This window comes from Hemicordylus capensis, chromosome 1 (genome assembly GCF_027244095.1).
Source record: "Hemicordylus capensis ecotype Gifberg chromosome 1, rHemCap1.1.pri, whole genome shotgun sequence".
NCBI classification, from domain to species: domain Eukaryota; kingdom Metazoa; phylum Chordata; class Lepidosauria; order Squamata; family Cordylidae; genus Hemicordylus; species Hemicordylus capensis.
Window position 1 is genome coordinate 119295406 of NC_069657.1, and position 18093 is coordinate 119313498.

General features: G+C 42.8%; 1 protein-coding gene across 2 annotated transcripts; it reads left to right on the plus strand.

Annotated features, from left to right (window-relative positions):
* The first annotated feature begins 956 nt into the window (after positions 1-956).
* On the plus strand, positions 957-17782 carry C1H11orf16 (chromosome 1 C11orf16 homolog). Of its 2 annotated transcripts, none has more exons than XM_053284457.1 (5): positions 957-1039; positions 9474-9658; positions 10004-10160; positions 15267-15492; positions 16832-17782. In XM_053284457.1, exons 2-5 carry the CDS (start codon positions 9492-9494, stop codon positions 17500-17502), a joined length of 1221 nt encoding a protein of 406 aa, XP_053140432.1. In that variant the 5' UTR covers positions 957-1039; positions 9474-9491; the 3' UTR covers positions 17503-17782. The 2 variants fall into 2 exon arrangements, with proteins under 2 accessions (XP_053140432.1, XP_053140434.1); XM_053284459.1 differs by lacking the exon at positions 957-1039 and adding an exon at positions 8889-8920.
* The last annotated feature ends 311 nt before the right edge of the window (positions 17783-18093 follow it).

Genomic DNA, 18093 nt, shown 5'->3' on the forward strand with positions numbered 1-18093 from the left:
TCATATAGGTGTTAAAAAGCATTGGAGACAGTATGGAGCCTTGTGGAACTCTACACTCTAGTTCTCACTTTGCAGAACAACGGTCTCCAAGTGACACCACTGTAAAACAGCGGAACCACTGTAAAACAGTGCCACACAATCCCACCTCCCTCAGGTGGTCCAGAAGGATACCATGGTCAATGGTATTGAAAGCCACAATATAGCCAAAAGGATCAGCAGAGTCACACTCCCTCTATCAATAGCCAGTTGGAGATCATCCATCAGACTGCTCAAAGCAGTCTGAACCCCATAGCCCACAATAATGCTATGAAAGTGGGAATTCAGTTTTTAAAAGAAGAATGATGCTCTGTTGACCTTTCTCTGAACTGGCAATTAGAACAAGTGAGAGGGAAACTTCACAACATACTGAAAAACAGGGCCACCTGTGGAATGAAACTTGGTTATAGTAGCAACTTGAGACAGTTGATGAAAGAAGCCCATTTCCACAGGACTCTACTAGTGTTTATTAATTATTTATTCGCCATGGTTCTGAAGACATTTCTACAGATTAGAAATGAAATGATGAATTCAGAGGGACAGTTGGACTCCAAGGCACTCTTACTGAGCTCTCTGTCCTTTTCCAAGCAGCTTTATTTGATACAAGATATTTCAAAGAAGGGATGTATAGCACAAACTACACTAGGACTCTGAACATTTTCTTAATATCCAGTACACCTTCTGCATGCATTTGCTTTAAGTATGTGGAATCATCACCTCCTTTTGTGACTTTAGAAAAGAGAGTTATCTGAAACAGCTACTGCTGATATTTGTGGGTGTGCGCGCATGTGTGGGGTGTGTGTGTGTGGTGTGTGTGTACACGTACACACACACGTACACTCGCTTTGCTGTCAGGTGCTAAGTTCCTGTTAACAATAGCTCTATGGCAACCTGCTTAGTAACACAACACTAGCCACCAATAACTCTCCTCAGTGGCAGAAACAGTACAGTATTTCCAAAGCTTAGCCAGTTCTGAAATCCTTGCATTTCACCCAGGCATCTGGTAAGGTTTTTTGTTTGTTTTTTTAAATGTGTTTAGTTTCAACTTTCAAAATAATTGCAGTATAAGCTAACCAATATGCTCAGTGCTATTTATCTCAAACTTCTTTGGTCAACTTTACCTAACATTATTGAGCCTGTTTTACAAGTTCCTAGCTGTCCTTATCTCTCTCTCTTCCACAGAGGACTGACTGGAACCCTGCCATTGTTCAATGGAGGGAAAGAATGAAACAACTTCTCCAGTTATATGCCATTTGACTTAACTGATCATTTTGTCTAGCCACTGAGTAATTGTACAGTGACTCCAGCAAGATTTATTTCAGGACTTTATTAATACATTTAGTATGTAAAAATGTATGAGCATACCTACTGCAAAGTGCAACATATGTGATGGAACTAATTGAAAATAACTGTGGACAGTCCTTTTTGCATAGGTTTGTGCATGGATGAGAGTCACTTCTAAGTTCGCTTAAATCTGCATAGTTAGTACACAAAACATTTTCAAACTGTCATCTATAATTACACATTTTATTATAATAACGGTGATGTTCCAAAGGTAGTCACAGAGGTGCAGCTAGTCTGGTAGTCAGACCTCAGGCTTTGAATACAAATAAAGTAGATCCCACAAGCTTGGAGTATGTCCTAGGACTTACCCTGCAAGCTTTTGTTCTGAAGCAGTAAGGAAAGAAGATGGTTTGCCTACCATTTTTGATCATGTAAGCTTTTGCTCCAATAGGTTTGGAAAGGAACATTCCATTCAAATAATGGAGTGATTTATGATAAAGAGGTATTTTGATCCATCCAGAATTTTCTTATACTTTATAGTGACATGCTTCTCAAAACAAGGAAATCATCACATTTACAATTGTCATATGAAGATAGAACAATTCAGTGACTGTCAAAATAAGATTTGCAATGCAACAGCAGATGCCAGACATCTGAAGATTTAGCAGACACACTGGCAAAACAATTTTGTATCTCTTCAAAGATTTATATAATGTGACTTGATTCAGCGTGTCATAATTAGAAAGGATGTGAGAGGTTAAGTTAACACTCTTTTGATACGCTTGGGCTTCTTGGATTTTTTCTTTCTTTAAAAAAAAAATTATTTTTTAATTCCTGGGTACAAAACAGTGTGGTTTGAGGTCTGGGATCAGCCCCCCACATTCAATAAATGAAGAAGGAAGAGATCTGCAGCCTACATAATGTAGGCAATCTGCAAAGGCCTTAAATTTATAGTGCTTATATACTGATGGCCAAACTTGATGCAGTTTAGGAATTCTGTATTGGGAACTCCCACCATCTTTCCCCCCCCCCCATGAAAATCAGTTGTGGGGCTGAAGATCTGGACTTGGGTCATGGCATAGCTGTGATGTGGGTGGGTGGGGGTGGCAGGTCTAACCTTTTCCCTGCTACACTGTGACTTGATCCAAATTGGCCCTGAAATATGAGATTACACACAGAGGGGGGGAACCTAATGGGCACTCAAGCAGAACTGGATCTTGTTCTACTCTCTGGCATTTCCTTCTAACTAGAGCTATCAATCAGCTCAAGCATTTTTGACCATCAAAAATTGCTCCCTAATTCATTTATTAAGCACATTAAAATAAATGGGCATGATGTGCCAACATTTTAAATAAAGGCTCTTTGGAGATGGTGAAGCAAGTGAAGACAACTTTGGTTTATTCAAGAGTAAATTATAATTCCTTGTTAGAAATAACTTTTTTATTGTTTTTTTTTCCAGGCCCATCTCTTGCCCTTCCTTCTTTCTCTCTTCCCCTCCCTTCTTTTTCTCTCTTACTCTCTCCTCCACTTGCTCTCCCCCCCTCTCTCTCCCCCACTTCCTGAGTTAAAAGATCTTGTTCATCTTGTTTCCTCTTCTAATTCACACAGTGCAAGCTTCCTTCTCCTGAAGGGGCTCTTTCCTCCCTCATGACCCCTCTCATCGCAGACCTCTGCCCACTATCCTCTTACATATATAGATTCCTCTCCTCTACAATCAAGAACATCTTCTGACCAGTAACAGTTGCATTCCAGCTGACCATGGAAGAGAGGAGAGCTGGTCTTGTGGTAGCAAGCATGACTTGTCCCCTTAACTAAGCAGGGTCCACCCTGGTTGCATTTGAATGGGAGACTACATGTGAGCACTGTAAGATATTTCCCTTAGGGGATGCAGCCGCTCTGGGAAGAACATATAGGTTCCAAGTTCCCTTTCTGGCATCTCCAAGATAGGATTGAGAGAGATTCCTGCCTGCAACCTTGGAGAAGCCTCTGCCAGACTGTGAAGACAAGACTGAGCTAGATAGACCAATGGTCTGACTCAGTAAATGGCAGTTTCCTATGTTCCTATGACCTTAACCATCACAGGCACCTCCTCCCTATCTGCATATGGAATCCACACTGCCCAATCACCATGGTGCTTCTGCTCTCACAGGCTCCTCGCCCCATCTCTTTGTTGTTTCTCTTTGTAAACCGCCCTGAGCCATTATTGGAAGAGCCGTATAGAAATTGAATTATTATTATTTCTTGTTTACACAGTCAGACAGGTGTTATTGACTGGTTTGTTTTATCCAGACATCGAGTCCTTCCCAAGGACCTGGGATGCCAGAATTTTATTGTCAATGGTTATAGATATCGTCGCAGAATATAGGCTTTTCCCAATAAAGCTGCTTTTTGTAATTGGCTGATGGTGATTTCTGTGGCCCCTATGGTGTTGAGGTGCTCTTCAAGGTCTTTTGGAACTGTACCCAGGACGCCAATTACCAATGGGATTATTTTGGTCTTCTTCTGCCACAGCCTTTCAATTTCAATTTGTAGATCTTTGTATTTGGTGATTTTTTCTATTTCTTTTTCTTCTATTCTGCTATCCCCTGGTATTGCTATGTCGATTATTTTGACTTGTTTTTCTTTCTTCTCGACTACAGTTATATCTGGTGTATTGTATGGCAGATGTTTGTCTGTTTGTAGTCGGAAGTCCCATAATATTTTTACATATTCATTTTCTTCAACTTTTTCAATTTTATGGTCCCACCACTTCTTGGCTACAGGTAGCTTGTATTTTTTGCAGATGTTGCAGTGTATCATCCCTGCTACCTTGTCATGCCTTTGTTTGTAGTCAGTCTGTGCGATCTTCTTACAACAGCTGATCAGGTGGTCCACTGTTTCATCTGCTTCTTTACAGAGGCAGCACTTGCTGTTTGTTGTTGACCTTTCTACTTTTGCTCTTATTGCATTTGTTCTTAGTGCCTGTTCTTGTGCAACCAGTATTAAACCCTCTATTTCTTTCTTCAAGTTGCCATTCTTAAGCCATTGCCAGGTCTTGGTGATGTCTGATTTTCCACTTATATTGTGTAAATATTGACCATGCAGGGGCTTATTTCTCCATTTTTCTGCTCGGTTCTTGACTTGTTCTTTCTTGTAGGCCTGTTTTGTTTCATTGGTGTTGAATAGTTCTGCGTTCTTGACCATTTGAAGTGCATCTTCTTCCCTTATATATTCTTCAAGGCCTCTTATCTCCTCCTCTACTGTTTGATGGACTTGCAGCATTCCTCTTCCACCTGAGCTGCGAGGGAGGTATATCCTATCGACATCACTGCGGGGGTGCAGAGCATGATTGATGGTCATGATTTTCCTGGTCTTACGATCTAGCGTCTCTAGCTCTGCCTGGGTCCAGTCTATTATTCCTGCAGTGTATCTAATAACAGGTATAGCCCAGGTGTTTATGGCTTGTATGATGTTCCCGCCATTGAGTTTGGACTTGAGGATTTTTCTGACTCTCCTGATGTATTCACTTCCAATTTTTCTTTTAACTTCAGTGTGTGCGATGTTATCAGCCTGGAGAATGCCCAAGTATTTGTAATGTTTTTTCTCTTCCAGGTTCTTGATGTTGCTTCCATTGGGCAGTTCTATTCCTTCTGTTTTTCTTATTTTCCCTCTGTTCATTATTAATGCAGCACACTTGTCTAGTCCAAACTCCATTGCTATATCGCTACTGAATATATGGACAGTGTTTAGCAGTGATTCGATTTCTGACTGGGACTTTCCATACAACTTCAGATCATCCATGTACAGCAGATGGTTGATTTTACTGGATGTTTTAGATGTTTGGTATCCGAGGCTTGTTTTGTTTAGTATTTGTGAAAGTGGGGTCATGGCGATTACAAACAACAGAGGGGATAGTGAGTCCCCTTGGAAAACGCCTCTTCTAATGCTAACCTGTCCAAGTGCCTCGCCATTGATTGTTAACTGTGTACTCCACATGCTCATTGCTTTTTAAATAAATATCTGAATGTTTTTGCTGACACCAGTTGTTTCTAAACATTTTAGTATCCATGTGTGAGGCAATGAATCGAAGGCTTTCTTGTAGTCAATGCATGCAACACTTAGATTTGTTTTTCTTCTCTTGCAATTTTCTAAAATCATTTTCTCAATCAGCTGCTGGTCTTTTGTGCCTCTGGTGTTCGGGCAATTTCCTTTCTGTTCAACTGGAAGCTGTTTGTTAGTTAATAAGTGTTGCATCACTTCATCTGCTATTATTCCAGTTAATAATTTGAACATGGTTGGCAGGCAGGTTATCGATCTATAATTACTTGGAACTGCACCTTTTGCTGGGTCTTCATTACGAGATGAGTTTTCCCAGTTGTTAGCCATTGTTCAATATCACCTCCTCGCAAAATGTGATTGAACTGTTTTGATAGTTGTTTATGAAGGCGTGTTAGGTGTTTAAGCCAAAAGCCATGCAGTTCATCGTCGCCTGGAGCAGTCCAATTTTTAATTTTCTTTGCTCTTTCACTTATTAATTCTGGTGTTATTATTAGATCTTGCATTTGTTGGTTACATTTTTTGACCTCTTTCATCCAGCCTGCTTTTTTATTATAATCTATTGGATTGTCCCATAATTTCCCCCAGAATTGCACTGTTTCTTCTTTATTTGGTGTTTCTAGGTTTCTTGCAGTTTCTCCTTCTATGCTTTGGTAGAAACGTCTCTGATTCGACTGGAATTGGAGATTCTGCCTGTGTTGTGTAATTCTGGCTTCATATCTGCTAATCTTCTTTGACACTGCTGTTATTTGCTGCTTTATTATTTCCAGGACTTCTCTAATTTTCCTTGAATCTAGGTGGTATTTTTGCATCAGATACTGTTTGGTGTTTTCATTCTTCAGCTTCTTGTCTTTCATATCTTTCAATTTACTAGCATCTGATCTAAGCCTGGAGATTTTATTTTCTAATCGAATCTTCCATTTAGGTGATGTACTGCTTTCTTTTTTGACAGGTCCACTGATCTTATATCCGAGCTCTTGTGTTGTTATTGTTGCTGCACTGTACATTAGTTGGTTTGTTTCTTGCAAATTCTTGGTTGTTATTTCTGCAAGTGCAGCATTGACATCTTTTAATGCCTGAGCAAGTTGCTTTTTGGCAACTGTTTTTAGAGCTGGAAGTCGAACCCTGGTGGTTGTTTGGTTCATGTGCTCAGTTATTTTTTGCTTTAGTTCTTGTTGCTTTTCTGTTAAACGGCATTTGGGTTTTTGAGGTGAAGGCAAAGGGGAGGTTGCCTGGTTTTGATTTTGAAACAGTTCAGCTACGGTGGTATCCTCTATTTCCAACACCTCCTCCATCTGTGCCTGAGCAACTGCTTCAGTTGGTGGTAATTCTTCTTCCATATCTTGAGCCTGTGCTGCTCTTTGCAGTTCTTCCAGCTCAACTTCTGTGAATACTTTATTTCTTATTATGAATCTTCTCTGGTCTGCTAGCCTTTGTTCTGTTATTTCTGTATCTGGATGCTTCTCTTTCCAAATTTGGTACATTCTTTTTAAATAACCTCTTCTAGTTGGACTAGACTTGTAATAGCAGATCATTATTTCTTTGTTGGCATTTTTTGTATTTTTTTTCTGGTTAAGCGACGTTTCTTCCAGTAGCTTTGCTGTCTCCAGCCCTGGTTGCTCAACTGAAGATCCTGAGTCCTGTAGCCCACTTGCCACCAGATATCCAGGGACTATAGCACCTGGCGCGGTCCTTGTTGACCCGGGTGATGACCGATCCGGTATAGATTTATTAAAGTTACATCTCACCATATTGTTGCTCTTCCCTTCTGTCTTTCTTCTCTCCCTCTCCCTCTCCCTCTCCCTCCCTCTCCTTCTCCCTTCCTGACTTAACAGGTCTTGTTCATCTTGTTTCCTCTTCTAATTCACACAGTAGCAGCCTCCAGGGGCGTATCTAGGGTAGGGAAGGCAGGGCACGTGCCCTGAGCACCACTTGAAGGGGGGCGCCATTTTTAAAAATTATTATTTTTAAATGGCCACTGAAAACAAAATGGCCACCGTGCATGCTCAAATGGCCTCTGTGAGGCCCGAGGCCATGCCAGGCCTCACAGAAGCCACTTGAGCATGCACGGTGGCCATTTTGTTTTCAGTGGCCATTTTTAAAAAACAAAATTTATTTTTAAAAATGGCCTCTGCACATGCTCAAATGGTCCCTGTGAGGCCCTAGAGGTTAGTGGGGGGAGGGGGAACCTTTTCAGACCCCCCCCACGGCCTTTAGGAAGCCCCCCAAAGGGACTACAGGTTAAAAAAAAATTAAAAAAATTAATATGTCACTGTACACATATTTAGTTTGGCACTACGTACAGAGAATCAGGGTTTGTGAATAATGAGCTGAAGCTTATGAGCTAGGATTGTATTCATTTGCTCTTACTTTGCTTCTTGTGATAAGTGAGTTAAATGTGATGTCTTAATTAATTAAGACTATTAATGGTGAGTTTGTCTTTGAATCAGTGTGAAATCCTTAGTATTAAGACCCACTGGGAGTTTCTTGCTCTCTTTCTCTCATTTTAACTGTCTTTCTGAAATACTAGAATATATTCCAAGCAGTGACACAGTTTACTCTGCATATCCTTTAAATATTTTCAGAATATCTGGGAAAAGTCAAATTCTCAATTTATTTTTAAAACTTATGTAATAGTGATGCTACAATGCATAGTAGAGAATTAGACAGGCACTTCTGTTTGTTCCTTTATTTGTTTGTTTGTTTGTTTGATTTCTATACCGCCCTTCCAAAAATGGCTCAGGGCAGTTTACACAGAGAAATAATAAATAAATAAGATGGATCCCTGTCCCCAAAGGGCTCACAATCTAAAAAGAAACATCAGATAGACACCAGCAACAGTCACTGGAGATACTGTGCTGGGGGTGGATAGGGCCAGTTACTCTCCCCCTGCTCAATAAAGAGAATCACCACGTTAAAAGGTGCCTCTTTGCCAAGTTAGCAGGGGTTAGTTTTCCAAGTACACCTCCACATAGTACTTGGGTATTTCATGAGCCCCAGCGTAGTGAAATTTGCAGTTTATCGGCATTTTTTGGTCTGGCTACGTCCACTGCTAAATAGTTTTTTAAATATTAAAAGATTAATATATTTTTAAAAGATTAATATCTTAACTAGATTAATATCTAGTTTTTTAATATTAAAAGATTAATATTAAAAGATTAATATGAGCTTGACTTGTATTTTTCAGCTGATATTATGGTAAAGTTATCTGAAAGATGGGTGTCAGATGTTTGGACAGGGGGCGCAATTTCAGTGTTTGCCCTAGGCGCTGTTTGCCCTAGATACGCCTCTGGCAGCCTCCTTCTCCTGAAGGGGCTCTTTCCTCTCCCACAACCCCTCTCTTCACAGACCCTGCCCACTAACAGTTGCATTCCAACTGACCTTCACCATCTCAGGCTCCTCCTCCCTATCTGCATGTGGAATCCCCACTGCCCAGTCAACATGGTGCTTCTGCTCTCACAGGCTCCTTCTCCCTATCTGCATATGGAATCCCCACTGCCCAATCAGGTGCTTCTGCTCACGAACTGTTGTGAGAGCTGCCATGCATGGGAAGGATTAGCCACGGGTATGCCTTAGCTCTCTCTCTCTCTCTCTCTCTCTCTCTCTCTATATATATATGGAAGATAGATAATATAATTATATTATATTTATATTATTAAAACATATAGTATCCCCGTCAGCAAGCAGAGGCATTTTGCTTTGAGAAAAGTGGGCTTAGAGCTCTTTAAACAGCAGACTTAGATAAGACTGTGTAAATGTAGAGGCCAAGCATGTGTTACAGAGGGTATGCAACAAGCATACAGGCAGTGCTGCTAATCCTAGTGCTATTTGTTTATCTCCCACAAGTGAATCAACTCAGAAAGATCCAAGCTGCTTCTCCCAAATGGGCATTTTTTTCAAGTAAGACAAACAGTTTATTTCCCTACCTTCTTGGAAGTGCATTGGGACAAAGCGTCTTGAATCCTGATTCTAAGTTATTGAATTCTTCTGAAGGTGGGGGTGATATCCCCAAAGCCATGAGTTGGATTAATTCTAGCATGTTCTGATGCCATGTTTTCCCTCTTCAGAATGCCTAATTTGCCTTATGCTGTTGTTGTGTTGTGTTTTTTTTTTGGTAGGTTAGTGTTTCTGAAGGAATGGATAACTGCATGTGGTGCTTTCCTCCATACCCCAGTCACTGCTGGACAATCCCAACGCAAGCTAAATCTTCTTTTACTGGCTTTCTAGCTAATCCTAGTTCCATCTACAGTCATTCCTCCTTAGCATCTCCTGCTTGTGTTGCTAGATCACTCAATAACACAAGGTATGAATTTAAAAAGTCTTCTGGGACTGGGATTAAAAATCAGCACCACTCGACCAATGGTGACTGGCTAGTTCAAGAAGGACAGCTCCACTTGGAAATGCCAGCCCCTTTACCCACATGCCATCCCACAATCCAATGCTTCTCTTGCGATGGAGGTTAGCTTGTGGATCCTCTGATTTTTCAGACAGGGCGGGGCATTGCTTATGCAGAAATAGTGGGGAAGCAGGGTGCTCTTCTGAAGCAATACTCTCCACCTGGATCAAGGTTCTAGCCTTGACACCTGAGAGTTTTTCTTGTCAAGAGAATTCCCAGTGTTGACATAAACGTCTTTCAATTTATTCAAAGGTGCTTATATCTGGGCCACTGCCCCCATTTTCCTGTTTCAACATGGAAGGCAGCAAAGAATTTGGAGGGATCATTGGACATTGCTGGGGTTCCTGTTCTGGCAAGAAGGGAAACAGATGGATACTATTACCTTGGCACTGTAATAAAGGAGATACAGGTAAATTGCAATATTCTCTTCTCACATGCATTGACTGAGATTATTAAATTCCCTCAGTAACACTGTCTGTCAGTTTCACTAGGAAGAACAGGACCATTGGGGAAAAAGCACAACGATTCAAGTGAATGTGTCAACCTCTTGTGCACAAACCAATGATTTGTGCACAAGACTACATTGATTTAGTTGACTGTTGAGCTAATCCAGGTTGGAGGGTCACAGTCTTTGGTATTAACACCTAATGCATAGGTCTGTTTAATAGATCACATTAGGTTCAGTTTGGCCCAAGGTTACTGTTGTTATAACTAGTAATGTAAACTGAGGGTAAATCTGGACAAAACAGAGATGCTGCTGGTCAGTAGAAAAGCCTGTCTGGATCGAGTGATTCAATCCACTCTGGGTGGGGTTGTACTCCCCTTGAAAGAGCAAATGTGCAGCTTGGGGGTGTTGCGGGACCTAGCTCTGCTTTTGGATGCTCAGATGGAGGCGGTGACCAGGGGTGCGTTTGCAAAGCTTCAGCTAGTGTGCCAACTGCAGCGCTTTCTTGAGAAGGCAGATAGAGGAGAGCTGGTCTTGTGGTAGCAAGCATGACTCGTCCCCTTAGCTAAGCAGGGTCCACCCTGGTTGCATATGAATGGGAGACTTGATGTGTGAGCACTTTAAGATATCCCCCTCAGGGGATGGAGCCACCCTGGGAAGAGATCTAGGTTCCAAGTTCCCTCCCCGGTGTTGTGAACCAGGCCTGATTTGTATACTAAATATGCTTATCAGCTAGCATACAAAATTAGGCCTGTTTCATCAGTGTCACAAAGTGACCAGTTATTTTATATGGTGACCATGTAGGATCTGGGTGTGAGGAAGAAAGGAGATCAAAGCAATCCTAAATGATTCGATGGGCTTTATTGAGTATAAAAGAATAACAACATCAATCTAAGTGAGCAGAAAACAGAACAATCTATCAGTATTACTAACAATATTTCAACCCTAGCCAGCAACAACATTCACCCAGTGTTCCTAAGTAACATATGTGTGTGTGTATTAAACCTTCCTAGAGCTTAATATAATTCAGATATAGGTGGGAAAAAGGGGGGGTAAGGAAGGTTGAGGACTGGCATGGGTTGGGGAGATCAGGAATTAGTAGAGGAAAGAGGGGAAAGGAGAAGGAGGGGAAAGGATGGAGGGCTCCAAGGCTTGTGGAGCAGCATATTACCAGGGTCAGAGGCTTGAGAGCGGTGGGGCTTTCAGCTGAAGGAGAGAGGCTGTAGCTGGAAACAGGAGCTTGAGAGCGATGCAGTCTTCTATCAGTCAAGCAGGCAGTTTGCTCAGAGCGAGGCTGAGAGTGAGAGCACCATGGCTGGGGAAGTCTTGACTTCTCACTGCACAGCAAAAGTCACAGAGAGTTCCTGTCCATGGAGTTCCTGCTTGTTGCCCCGTGGCTTAGCAGCGAACTCTGGGATGGCTCTTGAGCAAGTATGCTTGTTAGGCAAGATTGCTTGGGAGTATCATGGCTGGCGAGTCTTGACTTCTTGCTGCATAGAAGTCACAAACGGGTCCCTTCTCCCTGGAAAGAGTTCCTGCCTCTAGCCCCGCGGCTTGGGCAGCAAACCCTTGGATTACTCATGAGCAAGTCTTGCTTGTAGGCAAAAGATTGCTTGTAGGCAACAGACTGCTAATCTTCCATGTCCAGAGACTCCTTTTTATAGTGGTTCTGTCCTTTGATGTCCATTTGAGTCTTCTGGGTCACAAAAGGCGTCTGTTCCTGCTATCCTCTGGATATTGTCTTTTAATTATCAAAATTAGCTCAGGATATTTGGTCAGTCCAGGGTAAACAGGGTCTCTCCTGTTCGCAGAGTATTGTTTTATTGACATTCCCCAAAACAAATCTACATCTTCTCCTGCCTTGTCCCAAGAATGTTAAAAGTCAGGAGTTAGCGAAAGAATTAGCTCTATTTGCGTGTGACAGCAATTAAATTACTTCTTATGTACCTCTATCTAGTGTGCAATTATAACAAAAAAGTAACATCAAAAAGGGGTACATGTGTGAGGCGAGTTAATCAAGACATTTGACTGAGGCAGAAGCATCCTGTCAGTGAGGTAAGGGGATTACCGGACAGCAGGTTAATTTTAGCAGTGTGAGACTGGTAATCTCACAGGACCCATTGTGTCTCTTGTGAGTTCCACAAACACTGATAAACAATGCTAGATTACCCCTGCCTTTACAAATCATTTACCAGGCAGTCATGAGATCTGGGTGTCATGTACTGGTTAGGTCATCTGAATCCAGGCATTAATTCATTCCTTAATATAAAATGAAATCAGACACAGGCCTGAATTCCATATACTTCTGGGTTGGTACCTCTGGGTCTAATGTTGGGGTATGGAGGGGGTCCCCAACACCGGCATCTCCAAGATAGGACTGAGACAGAAGCCGCTGCCAGTCTGTGTAGACAATACTGAGTTAGATGGACCAATGGTCTGACTCAGTATATGGCAGCTTCCTACGTCCCTATCTGGCTACAATTTTCTATGCCTTAGTCACATTGCGGCTGGATTACTGCAATGCACTTTATGTGGGACTGCCCTTAAAGAATATTCAGAAACTTCAGTTGGTGCAGAATGCAGCTGCCAAAGTTCTCTCTGGAACTGCTTGCTTGGACCATACTATACCTATTTTGAAAAGAGCTGACCTGGCTGCCAATTTGTTCCTGGATCCAATTCAAGGTGCTGGCTATTACCTTTGAAGTCCTTAAAGTCCATAGTTTCCAAGACTATGGAAAACACCTATATCGGGCAGCAGCGATATAGGAAAGATGCTGAAAGACATCATCTCATATTGTGCAGGAGATGGCAATGGTAAACCCCTCCTGTATTCTACCAAAGACAACCATTGGACTCTCTGGTCACTAGGAGTCGACACCAACTCAATGGCACACTTTACCTTGACTGGATTGTACTGTAAGACATTTGAATATTGTACCACTTTTGTTGCTATTAGTCAGTCAATCAATCAATCAGTCTTTAGTCCGGTCCCAGACCTGCACAAGAATAAAAGCATACAAGGGCATGGAAATTGCTATTAGTCTTTTGGCCATATTGGTTGCCCAGTTTTCTGTCCTTTAAAAATGTCTAGATTGCTTTTGCCTTGTTTAGACCCCCCATCTTGAGAGAGAAAAATCACTCGCACTGACAGTTAGGACTCTCTTTACCTTGCTAGTTATTTTGTGTTTTTATTCTAATGCCAGGTGTCACCAGTGATTTGTGCTATTTGGGTATAGTTTCCTATCAGCTATTATGAGCAAACCAAGAAACATCAATATTGCTGGAGATGTGTTAGTGTGTTGATATATACTCAACGGTTTTAGTTGTCTGTTTTCATAAAAACCAGCCTTCAATTCATTAGGCTGTTAGCACTTGAAACTTTAAAAACAAAACCATGTCCTCACTTTGAAAAGGAAGCAAGAGGTGGATTTGTTTGCTTACGCAAAGTCTCTGAGAGACTGGAAAATCTAAATTGCCAGATCAGGAGTGACTCTGGAATGAATCCAAAATCTTTTTTTTTTTTTAGAGCTTGCTTACTGTCTCCTTACAAAACTGTGCAATGTGTGAAATTCACTCACTCTACGTAAAATTTAGGTAGGACAGGTTTTGTTGTGCACTCTCACAAAAAGGGGGGAAAGAACCCCAAATAATAATTTCTGTTTGAAACAAATTTTGCACTCCAGAATAAATTATCCAAACTGTATGAATGTACTACTTAGTTCTGAATGGACCACTCAGCAGCAGGTGTCTAAAGCAGTGCCCGCGGTGTTGTGGAACACAGCTCATCCACTTAAAATTGCACAATCGCACTTCCACAGCTCTAGGTATATTGTACAGACTGCTGCGGAAGTGTGTTTGTGCAATTTTAAGCAGTAGCGGATGAGCCCTGCTCTAGAACACCACAGATGTTGCTTCAGATGACTGCAGCTGTGGGGGTGGTCCAGAATCACCTGTGTCGCCTTGTGCAACATGTCTGCCAGTTTCAGGAACAGTTACAAGTGATCTGCCTTCTATCAGGCATGGTTGTGAAAGAATATTTGAAGCTGTATGGGCAGCATTGGCTAAGAGGTGGGATTCCGATGTGCTGCATCCCTTTCTCTTTGTTCTCCCAGTCTGGCTAGGGCCATATGGGAGTGGAAGCAGGTTTTTCTACACATGTGAACTTAGCCTGACAGAGGGACCTCATCTGCAAATGGCTGCCATACACATGGTTCTTCCAGGCCTGATCCAGGAACAGGGATTGTTTGCGTGTTGCCCCCTTCAGATCATTAGCGGTTCAGGGAGGCTCCTCCATCTCCCCCATTAACAGATCTCATCCGTGATATGACCAGTCTCAGCAGCTGCACTCATGAGGGTGGGCGGCTGCATGTTGTGACAACTCCAACATAGAACTCAGCTTAATAGCACAAGGCCTGTAGTGTGCATGCTTACACAGAAGTTCCATCGAGTTCAATGGGTTCCTACCTGGTGTGTTTAGGGTTGCAGCCTAAATTATGCACACTAAATCATACATCTGTACAGTTTCCATAATTTAGGTGCAGCCTTCAGGAACATATTAATACAAGGGGAAAGGGCTTTGGGAAGGAGGGGAGACACATGAACATTGCGCCACCTTCCCCTCTGTGCCTGGCTCATGGTGCAAAAAACCTTCCATGGAGGGTGATGAATTCCTCGTCTGCACCGAGGACACGAAGGGGTGTGTGCGTGTGCGTGTGCGTGTGCGTGTGCGTGTAGGCATTCCCACTAACTTAAACAAACAGAGTGGATGTGTGTTCAGCACTCCCCTTCACTGAAATGAATGTAGAGGCCATTGTAGGTGGGTGAACTAGGTGCACACATTTGACTTTACTAGCATTTTATTACCACCTCACTATTCAAGAATACAGTTTTCTTGGGTGTGGCATGTTCCAGCGGAATGACAGTATACCACACTATTCCCAAGTAACAGGAAAGGTAGCTCTCTCATATTCCATATTATGCTTTTCTACAGTTCTGTCAAATGATGCTTATGTTAACTTGGCACCCTAATTTATTTATTTTTTAAATTCTGCATTTTGCTTTTGGAAACAGGGTGAGAAAAGAACATTCCTTGTACAGTTTGCCAAGCCAGTTATGGTGGGCGAGGGGGACACATCTGTGCAAAAAACAGCCAGCAATGACATTCTGGAGTATGTGAATGGCATGAGACACTCCATACTGCCTGGTGACAAAGTGCTGGCACCTTGGGAACCGGAGCAGAAAAGATATGGCCCTGGCACCGTCCTCCTAGGCATTGAAACCAGGGATCCCCTGAGAGGTAAAAACGATGACTGCTTTGCAACACAACCACTAGGTGATTCTTGCTAGAACTCTTCAGTAATACATTGAGGTGGGGAAATGACTTGACTAGCAAGCCAGAGGTTGCTGGTTCAAATCCCTGCTGCTAAGTTTCCCAGACTATGGGAAACTCCTATATCGGGCAGCAGCCATATAGGAACATGCTGAAAGGCATCATCTCATACTGCACGGGAGATGGCAATGGTAAACCCCTCCTGTGTTCTACCAAAGAAAACCACAGGGCTCTGCCAGGAGTCGAAATTGACTTGACGGCACACTTTACTTTACTTACATTCACACAATCAAAAACTGAGGCTATTCACACAGGGAGCAGAAACTGGGCTAAAGAAGCCCAGACCGGTTTCTGCTGCATGTGAGAATAGCCAGGAGCCATTCCCGGCAGCAGGCCCTCTTAAGTAGCCCGCCACTTAACCGAGACTTTGGGCATGAGCATACCTCAACACCAGCCCTCACGATCATGTGTCAGCTGCAGCAAACACACTCGGGTAGAGGGGAGCTCCCAGTAACGCACTGAGCACTTGCACGGTGCATTATTGGGGCACTGCGTGGCGGCACTTCCCAGTGCCCAATCCCCAGAGAGCCTGAGCGAGGCGCAGTGAAACAAACCACTGAAACAAACAACTTGATTTGGTAGATTAAGCATATCTGTACTGGCTATTTGGGGTGCAATGTATCCACAGCCTGCATCTGTTGGTTTTATTTTGTATGGTAACTCTTCATTAGCTGGAAACATATTGCTTGTATTCAAACTTGAGTGGAGTAAATTATAAATTTCTAAATGAAAGCATTAGAAGATCACACATGCTTGTTAGATTAGAATGTAGAGATCACACTAGCCCTGCTCAGGTGTTAAACTGGATGCAGGATGTAGTGTATAGGAAGAATACTTTACTCCGTGCTCACAAGGAACAGGGGCTAGCCATGCGCCCCCCCCCCGCCGCCGCCCATTCTCTTCATTTTCAGAACTTGTCTGTCAAAGCAAACACCGAACCAGAAGCAAGTTGCTTCCCATGGGTTGCCACACTGACCAGCAGTGTTCCATCTCACGGTGGGTGGGGGGACTCTCCCCTGAATTCAGCACTTGCCTCTACAAACAGGAACTGATCCTGGGTGGAGCAGGAGTGCGACTGTGAAGCAGTGGCAGTGATGGGAGGCCTGGCTAGCTGGTATATCCCTGTTCCCTCATGCCTTGGTACACACTACTCAGGCTTTCTTTGTGGCTTGGTCAACCAGCCTATTCAATTTAACAGTGGAGAGCGAGAGCCTTCATAACATGGTTTATGTTTTCTCATCAACAGCCAAAGAAGATGAAGAAATTACTGTCAGCTTTTGGAATGGCACGAAAGCAAAAGTCCCAGTAGGAATAGCCTTGTGGATACCACCAGCACAGTGGAAGAGAATTGTGGATATGATCCATAGGCCTCTCACTAGCAGAAACATGTTGGGAGGGCAACTTCAGCAGGCTAACTACTACATATGTTCATGTCGGTCTCTACCAGCTCCTATGCCTGCGTGTACTTTAGGTGGGCTCCAGTGGTCACGTTGCTCTTTTATCTGTCCTGGTCATAGTTCTTTTCACCACACATGTCCTTTGCTTGCATCCACACTGTGTGGCTGCTGTTGCCCTAAACCCAGTGGCTGGTGGCAAGAGCCCTCTTTACCCATATTGCACCAGGGTGACAGCAGAAAGCCCAGCACACAACAACTCCTAGCACTGGAAGGTGCTCCAAAAGAAGAAGCAGTAGCAGCTGCTGTCATGTCTAGCTCTTCTTCATGCTCCTCAGATTCCCAAAGTAATGAAGAAACATGTCCAGCCAAGATCTCAATGGTAGATCATGCAGTGAACACAGATTCTAGCCTTTTTGATAAGCCCAAGCTACAAGAAACCAGGAGGCCAGACTGGAAATACTGGAAGAGAAGCCATCCCAAGTCCCATTTGAAGAGCCAAGGTACACAACACTTCTGCTGATTGATTTTTTTTTTTTTTTTTTGCTAGATCCTTAGCACTCTACCTGGCATTGCCTCTTATGAGGTGAATGGCAATACAGATTTGTTTACATAGCGGATAACACATGGAGCCCAATATCATGGCAATGTCAATTTTGTTATTTTCCAGTGAAATAAAGGAGAGGAGCAGGGAGCAAAGCCTCAGTTTCATAGATGGTGCATGACTGTTTACAGTATAGCCCAGTATTATGGAGGACAATTCCAATCTAGGTGAGAGAAAGGGGTCATATAGCGCTATATTAACCAGCTACATCTTTCAGCTTAGTTCTATGAAACCTCTTGTTAGCATTTCAGATGGGAATCACAAGGAGTGATGGGTGGTCTAGGAATTGCCATGTAATTCTACAAGTCTGCTTCACACAAGGATTTTATATTACAACTAAAACAGCATCCTTTTCTCATTTGCTAAGATGCAATTCTTTTTCTCCCCCCCCCACCACGCCCCACATTGAATAGATTGCACCCTCAATGGTGCAGCATAGGATCAGGTCAGACTGATGGCTAAAAATGCAAAAGCACTTGCTGGATGAACTCTAGCAGCAGAAAGAGCTTC

Excerpts from the sequence above, each read along its gene's own strand:
- C1H11orf16 (XM_053284457.1), top strand. The coding sequence starts at position 9,492 with ATGGATAACTGCATGTGGTGCTTTCCTCCATACCCCAGTCACTGCTGG. Across the intron at positions 9,659-10,003 it reads AGATCACTCAATAACACAAG|GTGCTTATATCTGGGCCACT; the intron begins GTATGAATTTAA and ends ATTTATTCAAAG. Across the intron at positions 15,493-16,831 it reads AACCAGGGATCCCCTGAGAG|CCAAAGAAGATGAAGAAATT; the intron begins GTAAAAACGATG and ends TCTCATCAACAG.